The following is a 12,080-nucleotide window of genomic DNA, read 5'->3' on the forward strand; positions in this document are numbered from 1 at the left end:
AACTTGGATTCAAGTCTAGAAGTTATGTCCTCACTGTAAATGGAAAGCAACCTTTATATATTTTAATGAAGTTTCATGGATCACGGATCTGGTAATTCTGTGTGCTGATTAGGGTTCATGTGTACAGATTGCATTTTCCATCACGAAAATCAGAAAATAAAGTAGCTGGTCTTGTGGTAGATGATTTGGAAGAGAATTAAATAAGAGGGCTGAGAGGTGATCAGGGAGGTACTTGACCACATTTACATTAGCTTTGTCCTTCCTAGTGTGCTGGGCATACTGAGTCTTTGAAAAGGATCGACTGTTGATACAGGCTCTTCTTAGTCCATGAACTTCCTGTGTGACCAAGCTAAAGGATTGCCCACCAATGGAAAATGGTATCCTGTATCAGATACCATTTTAAATGGCCTCTCCCCCAATAATAACTAAGAAGTATACAGACATTAGAGAACACCGATTAAGGACTCCTCCACATTGGATGTAACGAGATATTAACGTTTCAGACTTCCTGCATTGAATGGTGTGCATCTTGAGGACAAGAAAGACATGTTTTTCATTTAAATATGTAGTGAAAGCATCTGTTTCACTAAATGCCTTTGTTTTTCATGGTTGTAGGAAACTGTACTGGTCAGACCGAGGAACCAACAGTGGCATTCCCCCCAAGATTGCCAGCGCTAACATGGATGGCACATCTCGAAAAACTCTCTTTACTGGGAGCCTTGATAATGTGGCGTTTATCACCCTCGATATTGAGGAGCAGAAACTCTACTGGGCAGTCAGCAGCACGGGAGTGGTATGAGCACACTTTCTAGTCTGTTGTTCTTTGTTGCCGAGCTTGCAAAGCTGACATGGATTGTTCTGAGTTGTCTGGCAGTGGTTCTCAAGAAATCTCACTTGGCCATTTGTACCAGTGTTTTTTTTTTTTTTTTTTTTTAACGTTTCTTTAATTAATTAATTAATTTATATTTATATTTGGCCGTGTTGGGTCTTCGTTTCTGTGCGAGGGCTTTCCCTAGTTGCGGCGAGCGGGGCCCACTCTTCATCGCGGTGCGCGGGCCTCTCACTATCGCGGCCTCTCTTGTTGCGGAGCACAGGCTCCAGACGCGCAGGCTCAGTAGTTGTGGCTCACGGGCGTAGCTGCTCCGCGGCATGTGGGATGTTCCCAGACCAGGGCGCAAACCCGTGTCCCCTGCATTGGCAGGCAGATTCTCAACCACTGCGCCACCAGGGAAGCCCTGTACCAGTGTTTTATTGCCCTTTCTCTCAATAACTTCTTTCCCTGAAGTCCAGCTCTTTATAGTGTGTGCATGGTTCCTTACAGAATGTTTATTTTTTTCCTCATTCTTTCTTTCTCTTCAAGATAAAATAATTCCATTTCTCATTTCGTATTTGTCCTTTAGGAGCCCTTTCTTTCATGTTTCAGTGATTTCAGTGCTTTTCTTTGCAAGTTCTCAAAGGCTCTCTGATTGCAGAGACTAAGAAAAAAAATAAATAAATAGCAAGCTTCTGAGCTCAATGTCCCCTCACAGCTACATATGATGCTCTAATGTCCTAACATGGTAGATGCATGTGTGAAAACTCCCTTTCCTGGTTATTTTAAACTCCAAGGTGGAGTTCATTACATTCTGCAATAAGAAGCAGGAACTATACAGTTCCGTTCATTCACAGAAATAACATTTGATCTTCACTACTGTGCTTATGCAGCTGAGCTGGGACTGGGCACATAGAAGGTGCTCAGTAATAATTATTGCTCAACTAAAATATTGTTTTGGATGTTGAGTGTGTGCTAGTCTCTTCCTTGCTTTAAAGAACAGGAGTGATTTCAGATCTGTCTTTGACATGGATGCTCTCCATAAGATTGTCCGGTAGGTTTGGTTTTCAGTTCATGACAGCTCGCTGAGTACTCATTTCACTCCTGATTTGTGCTTATAATGGTGAAAAAGAAGGTGATGTGTGTGAAAGCACTTTGCAGAAGCTCGTGCCACATGGTGTGATTTCTGCTTACAAATCAGCGTGTCCCAGACCAGACTCCCCAGCCCCCTCCCCTTCCTGTTTCCACATCTGCTCCGCTCTCTGGAATCTGTGAGCTGGTTGGTGGTATGACTCTCCATCCTTTCTCCTAGGCTAGAACCCACATATTCCTCCTTCACTCTAATAACCACATCCTTATTTAGTCATCACAAAATCCTGGCAGTTTGTCCCCATGCCTCTTCTCTCAGGTCCAGCCTTTTTCTGCCACTTCCACCATTCTGGGCCACTTCTCTCTAGCCCTGACGAGAGCACGACCCTCACTAATGAACCTGTTTTAGGGATGGAGGCATGTGGTCTTCATAAAACCACAAGGAACCCTGGAACCCTGGCCCAGATAAATAGCTCCAGATACTTCAGCCAAGTGTGGTCAGCTCATCTGGTCCTGGTCACTCCCTCAGCAGCTCCCCTCAGAGCTTATCTCCCCTGTGCTCTACCCTTCTGGAACCTCTGTCTGTTTCTAGGGCATAACCTGCTCCTGTAACTGCTGGGTTCCCTTGTCCAGGAAGGCAGGAGCCACACCCCGTTTCTCTCTTACCAGCACTCAGCTCAGATCCTGGCACAGAGGAGGCACTTGAGACAAGTTTCTGGAATGAAATCAAACCAGCTATGTCTACATTTTGTTTTTCTTCCAGAGCAGAATGCTTGTCACTTCCTGTTAGAAACTTCATTCTTGAGTTCTTTTCTAGTTCACCAGAGTCATTTTGACTCAGGCTTGTTGCTGTGCTGATATAACAGCGCTATCTTGCTGTCTTCTGTGAGTGTGTCGAGCACGTTTCCTATCTCCATTGCAGAAATAGTTGGTGAAGATGTTAAACGCAGGGCCAGTTAGACATTAAATGTGTATTATCCTTGACCAGAATATCACATGCAGGGATTAGTCCCCTATTCTTCATCATGCCATCTGAGAAAGTTGATTGGCTTATTTGGACTTCAGCTTCATTGTCAGTGAAATGGGCACAATGACATTTGTCTGACCTACTGCTTGACGTAGATGTAACTATCAAATATAGTCAGAAATATAGTCAGAAATCCCTGGAAAGGATAGAGTGCTATATACATGTGAAACATTATTAAGAGAATATTGGTTTTAAACATTTTCCTCATTGCACCATGAAACAGTCAGTAATGAAAATTCTGATCTTTCAGATTGAAAGAGGAAACGTGGATGGTACAAATCGAATGATCCTGGTAAACCATCTTTCCTACCCCTGGGGACTTGCTGTCTATGGCCCCTTCCTTTATTATACAGATGAAGAATATGAGGTCATTGAAAGAGTTGACAAGGCTACTGGGGCCAACAAAATAGTCTTGAGAGATAATGTCCCAAATCTCAGGGGCCTTCGAATTTATCAAAGACGTGGTGAGTATTTGTCACTGAAACATACATATTCATGGGTGTATATATATTTATTCATGGGTGTCTGCACACTGACATGCCCACACACAAACCCACATACGCACAAACCTGTGTGCATACACATGCATGCAAACTGAAATTACCCCAAGATATTTAAAAAATTATAACCATGTCTTAAGCATGGCTAAGTGTCAAAGACTAAGCTGGCATCTGAAAGGCCAGATTGACTGCAGAGTAAACTTACTCCCATTCTTTCCCCGGCGCTTTAAACTCCTTACTTTGCTTTTATTTTGTCATACTCCCTGACATATTACGTATGTGTTTATCATCTGGGTTCTTCACTAGAAGGTAACCTCCATAAGGACAGGTATTTTGTCTGTCTTGTTTCTTACTCTCTCCCCAGTAACTAGAATAGTTGCTGGAGCATTGGAGGTGCTCAGTAAATATTCGTTGGATATCTGCTGGGAAAGTGATTAACGTGATAGAATTTTTTTAATCTTAAAAGGAATACTCTTAGATGTTGCCTTTTTCAATAGATTTTTTTCCCAGAGATAATCTAACTTCTGATTTGCCCCTTTATATTAACATTATGATCTGGAGATGATTTTTTATAATTTTGAAATATTTTATAGCTTTTAGTCCCTAGCCAAAGATTTGTTTGCTGTCCTATAACCTAGGTTTGTTACTTGGTATTATTTTATTGCATGTTCAAAAAACCCTTAAATATTCTTATTTAATATACTTTAAATCAAATGCTCATCACAGTTTTGATCATGTAATTAAAACTGATATAATTTAAAATGCCAGTACATAGGTCAAGAGGGCAAAAAAAAAAAAAAAAATTAGAATTTGTTGACTGACCTCCCTAATTCCTCTAATTCTTGAATGATTTGTGGAAGAAAAGCAATTGGTGCTCCATTCTCTATTATTATATAATATATAAACTATATAACTATTATATAGTTGTGGTCCTGTTTTAAACCTCTGTACGTGTTAGTTCTATAAGCAGTCGGCTCTCCAATATTGTTTTTAGGTTAACTCAGATTCCATATTTTGTTACTTACTTTTATAATGACTTATTTGGTGACTCAGTTGAAAAATTTGACATGGAGTGGCAAGTAGGTGGGGTGAAAAGTTACAAACTAATTTTGATTTCATTTAGGCTCCGAATCCTCAAATGGCTGTAGCAACAACGTGAATGCCTGTCAGCAGATTTGCCTGCCTCTACCAGGAAGACTGTTCTCATGTGCCTGTGCCACCGGATTTAAACTCAGTCCTGATAATCGGACCTGCTCCCCATATCACTCTTTCATTGTTGTTTCCACGCTGTGGGCAATCAGGGGCTTTAGCTTGGAATTGTCAGATCATTCAGAAGCCATGGTGCCAGTGGCAGGCCAAGGTATGCCAGCTCCAGTATAAGTAACATTTGACTCCATCTGGTGCCATGTTGAAGTCCTTGGTACCATAAAGCATTTCTCCACGTCTGGATTTGGCACATAAGGAAGCTTGTTTATCCTGCTTGATAACCATATTCACATGTCCTCATGACTCATCTCTGTTTTCTTATATCTAAAAAGCCATGGATCTAAGTTACCATCTTGTAAATAAAGTCACTAAGTTTTTCAACCAACTTTTCATTTTGAAAAATATCAAATGCAGAAAAGTTGAAAAAAAGGTATAGAGAACATCCTTATACCCGCTAGATTCAACCATTCTTAACATTTCACCACATTTGAGCCTTCAATCTCTCTGTGTGTTTATGTGTGTATACATACATATACATACATTTTGAATGAAACTTTCGAAAATATATTGCAGATATCATGACACTTCACCCCTGTCTGCTTAGCATGCAGCTTGAAAGGCATTGTCATCTAATTCATATTTTTTCCTTTTGGCCTCATAATATTTTTATAGCTGTGGATTTGTTCCAGCCAAGATCTAATCAAGATTCATGCATCGTATTTGGAATGTCTGTTTTGTGTCTTTTGATCTGTAGTAGTTACCCCAGTATTTTGTTATGACAGTGATTTTTTTGAAGATACAAACCTATTGTCTTTTTAGCATCTCACATTGAGGATGTCTGATTACTTCCTCATAGTGTCATTTAACTTGTCATTCAATTTATACCCTGATTTCCCATGAAATGAAGGTTAGGTCTAATTGCTTGATTAGATTGGGGTTGAACACACTTGAGAAGAATCCTTCATAGTTGAAGCTGTGTCCCTGATACAGAATCTCATTAAAAAGGACATAATGTCAGCTTGTCCCCCTCTTAGTAATGCTTAAGCTTGATCATTTGGTTAAGGTGGTCACTGTGAAGTCTCTGCTTTTTTTTCCCCCTTTGTAATTTGTATGAAATCTTTGGGGTCACACTTTGGTACCCACGAATATGTTTTTCCCCAAGCACCTTTTATTCATTGGTTTGAGCCATTGATGATCCTTGTCTGAAATGATTATTTAATTGGGCATTGCAAAATGGTGATTTTTCTTGTTCTATCATTCCTTCTACATTCATTCTTTTTTAAAAGTAATTAATTAGTTTTTGTTTGCGTTGGGTCTTTGTTGCTGTGCGCAGGCTTTCTCTAGTTGCGGCGAGCAGGGGCTACTCTTCGTTGCGGTGTGTGGGCTTCTCATCGCGGTGGCTTCTCTTGTTGCAGAGCACGGGCTCTAGGCGCGCAGGCTCAGTAGTTGTGGCATGCGAGCTCAGTAGTTGTGGCTCGCGGGCTCTAGGGTGCAGGCTCAGTAGTCGTGGCGCACAGGCTTAGTTGCTCTGCGGCTTGTGGGATCTTCCTGGACCAGGGGTCGAACCCGTGTCTCCAGCATTGGCAGGCGGATTCTTATCCACTGCACCACCAGGGAAGTCCCTACATTCATTCTTCTATAAAGGAGAGCTCTCCTTTTTATTGTCACATGCACTCAAGTTTTTATTTTTTTAATTCAGTGTAGAATCATTTAGCATAATTATTCTTTTGATGCTTCAGGCAATCCATTTTGGCCGGGGAGAGCCTCTCGAAGTGGCTGCCTGTATTTTTTCGACATGATCCCATTAGTGTTTGAGTGCTTCCTTGTTTCTTGGTCTAATAAATATGTTCCAGGCTCACCTTGTACCTTCCCTTCCCAAACCTATAATTAGCCATTTCTCCCAGGAGCCAGTGCTCTTTACTGTGGGAAGTGGTTCTTAGAAACTAAGATCTGGGGGTAAGTGTGCTCATTGCAACTGGGAAATAAATAGTTTTATTTCATAATGGGGGCATGGTTGGAGCAGGGTGGTGTTGGGAATGAGAGTTTGAGAGGAAGGGCAGACATTTTTAAAAGTTCTAGTTCAAGCTAGAGTATTGTTTAATGATCTTTTCTTAAATGTTCTAGGACGAAATGCACTGCACGTGGATGTGGACGTATCTTCTGGCTTTATTTATTGGTGTGATTTTAGCAACTCTGTGCCATCTAATAATGCAATCCGTAGAATCAGACCAGATGGGTCTAGTTTTACAAACATCATTACAGATGGGATAGGAGAAAATGGAGTACGGGGTATTGCAGTGGATTGGGTAGCAGGTGGGTAAGCTATATAGTGATTTTATTGAAAAGGCTTTTCGTGTTCGCATTTCTTATTTCTTATTTATCATCTTATTTACGCTATAAAGTTTAACATAAGTGTGACAGATCTGTTTTTCTGAATGTTTATTGAGATTACTTAAAATAGATTGAATTGTGTTTTTAGAATAAACGTAACAGACTTGTGTCTGTTAATGATTAAGGTGTTTCAGTTGACAGATTCATTAGAGATTATCTCATTTGCTTCTATTATTAACAGGATCAAACTGTAGGCAAAATGGACAGAAATATTTAATTATGTAGGTTTATTTCACACTTAGATGAGCATCTAATTTCTAAATTAGAAATGTCTAAATTTTCAAAGAGAAAGCTATGTCAAAATATAATGTAAACCATGAAATATGACATTTACTTTAAAGGTTAGCAATTTTACTTGCCGAATTCTTAATTGCTTCGTCATGTTAATGTATGAAAACCGTTTTGATTATTAGGCACTTTATTGTAGTTAAATTGAAATGCCTGACCCAATATTATATTAACTTAGCTATACTGATTCATGTACTTAATTTTGGATTACCACTCATTTTTAATGATACACTGACAAACAAATATATTATACTTCTAGAGTATAATCCCATTATATCAAAATAGGTATCATTGTGTGTTATCAAGCCTGGCAAGTAGATATCACTTAGAAATATTAAAATATATTATGAAAATCTAGATACTATAATAGTTAATTGCCAATAGTAAACATGGTAATATGGTTAGGCTTTAAGGCTTTAATTTGGTTCTTAAATTCCATTCTTGATTACAAATTTACTACGTTATTTCTGAGGATTTAGATAAAACAAGGGTCAACAGCCTATAGCCTGTCGGCCAAGTGCAGCCCATCACCTGTTTTTTAAGTAAAGTTTTGCTGGAACACAGCTATGCCCATTCATTTATGTATTGTCTATGATCACTTTCATGTTACTGTGGCAGAGTAGAGTATACTGTATACTCTGCAAAGCCTAAAATATTTACTATTTGGCCCCTTACAGAAAAAGCTTGCCAACCCTTAGTAGCAGTACAACAGACTTCTGACTACATGGAATCAATGTGGGCTCCCTCTCTATTCCTTAAACTATCTTCCTGCCATGCTTTTTATTCTAGCATTTACATTGTTCTTTAATGCCCAAAGGCAAATGCCCTTTTGTTTTGGTGACTTTAGAAGGTCCGTGGGATGAAAACCTCTACACTAGTTAGAAAGACAAGAAAAGATCTCACCGTTAATGCCAAACAGAAAGAGCATTTGATGACATAGGTAACAACCTGAGATATTGCTGGCTCTCACTCTTTGCTCCTTTCATCATGTTGGAGTAGAAGGTATGTTATGATAATGAGTCTTTGAAGATTCAGGTAGAAGAGGAAGGACATTCTGGAAAATACATCTTTCAGTAGAAAGTGGGTTATGATGTTTGCTATGAATTCTGATCTGCTTTAGAAGCTGAAGAGAGTTACATTCTCTTTAAATGTGAAGAAACAATCTATTTAGTTCCTAAGAGTAAATATTTATTTTTCTAAGTCTAAACTGAGATATTTATCTATCATCCTGGAAAAGACAACATATACTGACCCAAACCTCAATCTTACAAACGGTATCTTCTTCTTCCTTCTTGTTTTTCCATTCATCAGCATGCTCTTTCATTTTTCTGCAGGAAATCTTTATTTCACCAATGCTTTTAGGTCTGAAACACTGATAGAAGTTCTAAGGATCAATACCACCCATCGCCGTGTTCTCCTTAAAACCACAGTGGATATGCCCAGGGATATCGTTGTAGACCCCAAGAGCAGATACCTCTTCTGGTCTGACTATGGACAAAACCCAAAGATTGAACGTTCTTTTCTTGACTGTACCAATCGAACTGTGCTTGTATCAAACATCGTTGCCACACCACGGGGCTTGGCATTGGACCTTAGCAATGGCTACGTTTATTGGGTTGATGATGCTTTAGATTTAATTGCAAGGGTCAGCATTGATGGAGGGGAATCTGAAGTGATTCGTTTTGGCAGTCGTTACCCAGCTCCTTATGCCATCACTATATTTGGAAATTCTATCATATGGGTAGACAGGAATTTAAAAAAAATCTTCCAAGCTAGCAAGGAACCATATAAAGCAGATCCACCAACAGTGATAAGGGACAATATCGACTGGCTAAGAGATGTGACCATCTTTGACCAGAATGTTCAGCCCCGGTCACCAGCAGCGGTCGACAACAACCCTTGCTTGGAAGATAATGGAGGATGCACCCATTTCTGCTTTGCTCTGCCTAAATTGCACACCCCAAAATGTGGCTGTGCCTTTGGGACCCTGCAAGGTGATGGCAAGAGCTGTGCCATTTCATCAGAAAATTTCCTCATCTTTGCCTTGGATGATTCCTTGAGGAGCTTACACTTTGACCCTGAGGACTATAGTCACCCTTTCACAGCAATAAGTGTGGAAAGAATTGCCGTGGCCCTAGACTATGACAGCATAGATAACAGAATCTACTTCACACAAATTTTACAATCTGGAAAAGGCCAGATTTCCTATGTCAACCTGAATTCAAGGAGGAGTTCTCCCACCGTTGTTGTTTCGGGTAAGTGCACTCTAAGTGTAGCTTATCTTGGAAGGAGACACAATGGGATCAACACACGTGGATAACCCAGGGGTTCTAAAATGCATATTGAGACTCTAACTTCTTTTTGTGTTTTTATTGGTGTATGTCCAGGCATAGGGAATCCTGAGGGCATTGCCTTTGACTGGATCAATAGAAGAATTTATTACAGTGACTACACCAACCAGACAATTAAGGCCATTGCCACGGATGGGTCTAAGCACACTGTGATAGCCCGAGTTACAAAGCCAAGAGCAATTGTGTTAGATCCTTGCCAAGGGTATGCCATGGTCTGCTTATTTCTGGAGGGAGTGGGGTCTGAAGTTATTTTGTGCTCATAGAGAAGCCAGTGTTTTGTGGGCTTGTAGCACTGTGCCTACAGATTCAAGGGTGAAAGAGCATGAGTGACTCTACCTGGGAAGGAACTCCCATTGATGCTAGGAAAAGTGGCAGCTTACTAGGGAATTAATGCTCTGACTCAGTAAATCCCCACTGGGCAAGTTGTATGGATGGGAATGGAGTAGGGTTTCATTTTGCCATATTGGTGTCAATTTACAGTTAAAGAATGCTGCCATCTTTCTTAAGTAAAAAGAGTGAGGTTCCTTGTGATGAATGATGACTCCTTTTGGACCACTAGGTACATGTATTGGACCGACTGGAGTACTAATGCCCAAATTGAGAGAGCCACACTGGGAGGAAACTTCCGGGAATCCATCGTGAACAGTGACCTGGTCTGGCCCAATGGGCTCACTCTGGACTATGAAGAAGCCTTTCTCTACTGGGCAGATGCTAATCTGTATGTGTCTTTGGTTATTCCTGTGGGTGTTGATGAGAAGATTTCTTCCTCCCTCTTCAAAAAGAGAGGGATATACATAATGTGATGAAATATTGGTGAATACACCTGTGAAACTTGATCTATATCACGAGATTGAATAATTGTGAACTGAAGGCATCTAAAGATGCATTACTAGACAAGTTAATTTCAACTATATTTACAAATGTAGTCATTCAATTTATAATTTACAGGCCCCATGTGACTACCATAAAATATGAATGACTTTTAAATGCCCACTGATAGTAAGTTTTCTCTGGGCTTTAGCATTCAGTATCTTGTAAAAACATTTTCCTTCAGTCTTTGTCTTTTCGTCATCTTCTCAAAAAAGTTCTTTCTTCTGTGCTAGCTTCTTCTCAATTTCATAGTGTTTTGCTTATAAACCTTCTGTCAGCTCTAATTTTATATGTAACTCTCCAAGTACTCCTGAAATTACTCACGTTCCAATCATCCTAACGATTGAAGAGATGAGATGATTTTGTTTATTATGGCTGGTGTCTACATGGTGGGAATCTTAACTTTTCTTGCTTATTTTCTTATGATTTTGGTCTTGTGACACTGAGCACCTAACAACTTCATCTTTATTTTCTCACTTGAAACAAAGCAGTGATGTTTTGTGTCTAAATTTGGATCATTCTAGGTAAATACCTCAAAGTAAATGACAAATGGAAAAAGTCATTAAGGGAGTGGGAAGGGAAAAGTAATTCACATTTTTTAAAAAAATATTTATTTATTTGGCTGCATCGGGTCTTAGTTGCAGCATGTGGGAATCTTTAGTTGCAGCATGCAGAACCTTTTAGTTGCAGCATGTGGGATCTAGTTCCCTGACCAGGGATTGAACCCGGGCCCCCTGCATTAGGAGTGCGGAGCCTTAGCTACTGGACCACCAGGGAAGTCCCATGTAATTCACATTTTATTGAGTGACTACTTTGTGCTAAACACCGAGTTCCATGCATTACATGTATTATTTCTTAATACCCTCCCGTTTTCAAATGTCAGTCTGGTTCCTTTTGTAGGATTACTTGTGGGTTATATTAATATGTGGAAATCAATGATTTATATAGGCCATTGTTTGATAAGCAGATGAAGTTCTCCCATTACCAGAAGAAACATTTCTTGCTGCCATATGCTCCACTTGAAAAGAAAGTTGGGGGCTTGTGTAAAGCCATGGTTGGGCTCAGGCATTGGGTACCAGTTGAGGAACTTATTCTTTCCGGAGTCCAGCAGTTTTTTTTTTTTTTTCCCATCTTCGTTTTAGGCAGAAGATTGAGCGCATCACTCTAGAGGGCCTGGAGCGGGAGGTCATTGTCAGCAGAGCCAATAATCCTTTTGGTTTGGCTGTCTATGGCCAGTATGTTTACTGGAGTGACTGGTTCACTAAAAAAATTTACCGAGCAAACAAATATGATGGGTCAAGTCAGACTGCAATGACCACGACTCTTCCCTTCCTGCCTAAGGGTATTCGTGCTGTCGTGAAGGACCAGCAGCAGTGTCACAATCCTTGCGATCAGTTTAATGGGGGCTGCAGCCATATTTGTGCACCAGGTAAGGCACTGGCCATGAAGATAGACTCATGGAGAGTAATAATAATGATGACCACTAGTAAGGAAGGCTGAGGGAATATTCAGCTCTAATAGAAAAAATTCTCTTTGTTTTCAGAGTA

At 40.0% G+C, this 12,080-nt stretch overlaps 1 protein-coding gene across 1 annotated transcript in view; it reads left to right on the plus strand.

Moving 5' to 3' along the window:
• The window catches only part of LRP2 (LDL receptor related protein 2), a 199,659-nt gene that overhangs the window by 122,768 nt on the left and 64,811 nt on the right, over nt 1-12,080 (plus strand). Inside the window, exons 35-42 of the mRNA XM_068544952.1 lie at nt 616-793; nt 3,178-3,391; nt 4,551-4,787; nt 6,758-6,946; nt 8,647-9,567; nt 9,700-9,865; nt 10,223-10,381; nt 11,676-11,962. Of these exons, the coding sequence (XP_068401053.1) occupies nt 616-793; nt 3,178-3,391; nt 4,551-4,787; nt 6,758-6,946; nt 8,647-9,567; nt 9,700-9,865; nt 10,223-10,381; nt 11,676-11,962 (2,351 nt within the window). The remainder of the gene's footprint in view (nt 1-615; nt 794-3,177; nt 3,392-4,550; nt 4,788-6,757; nt 6,947-8,646; nt 9,568-9,699; nt 9,866-10,222; nt 10,382-11,675; nt 11,963-12,080) is intronic.

This window comes from Eschrichtius robustus, chromosome 5 (genome assembly GCF_028021215.1).
Source record: "Eschrichtius robustus isolate mEscRob2 chromosome 5, mEscRob2.pri, whole genome shotgun sequence".
Classification (NCBI taxonomy): Eukaryota; Metazoa; Chordata; class Mammalia; order Artiodactyla; family Eschrichtiidae; genus Eschrichtius; species Eschrichtius robustus.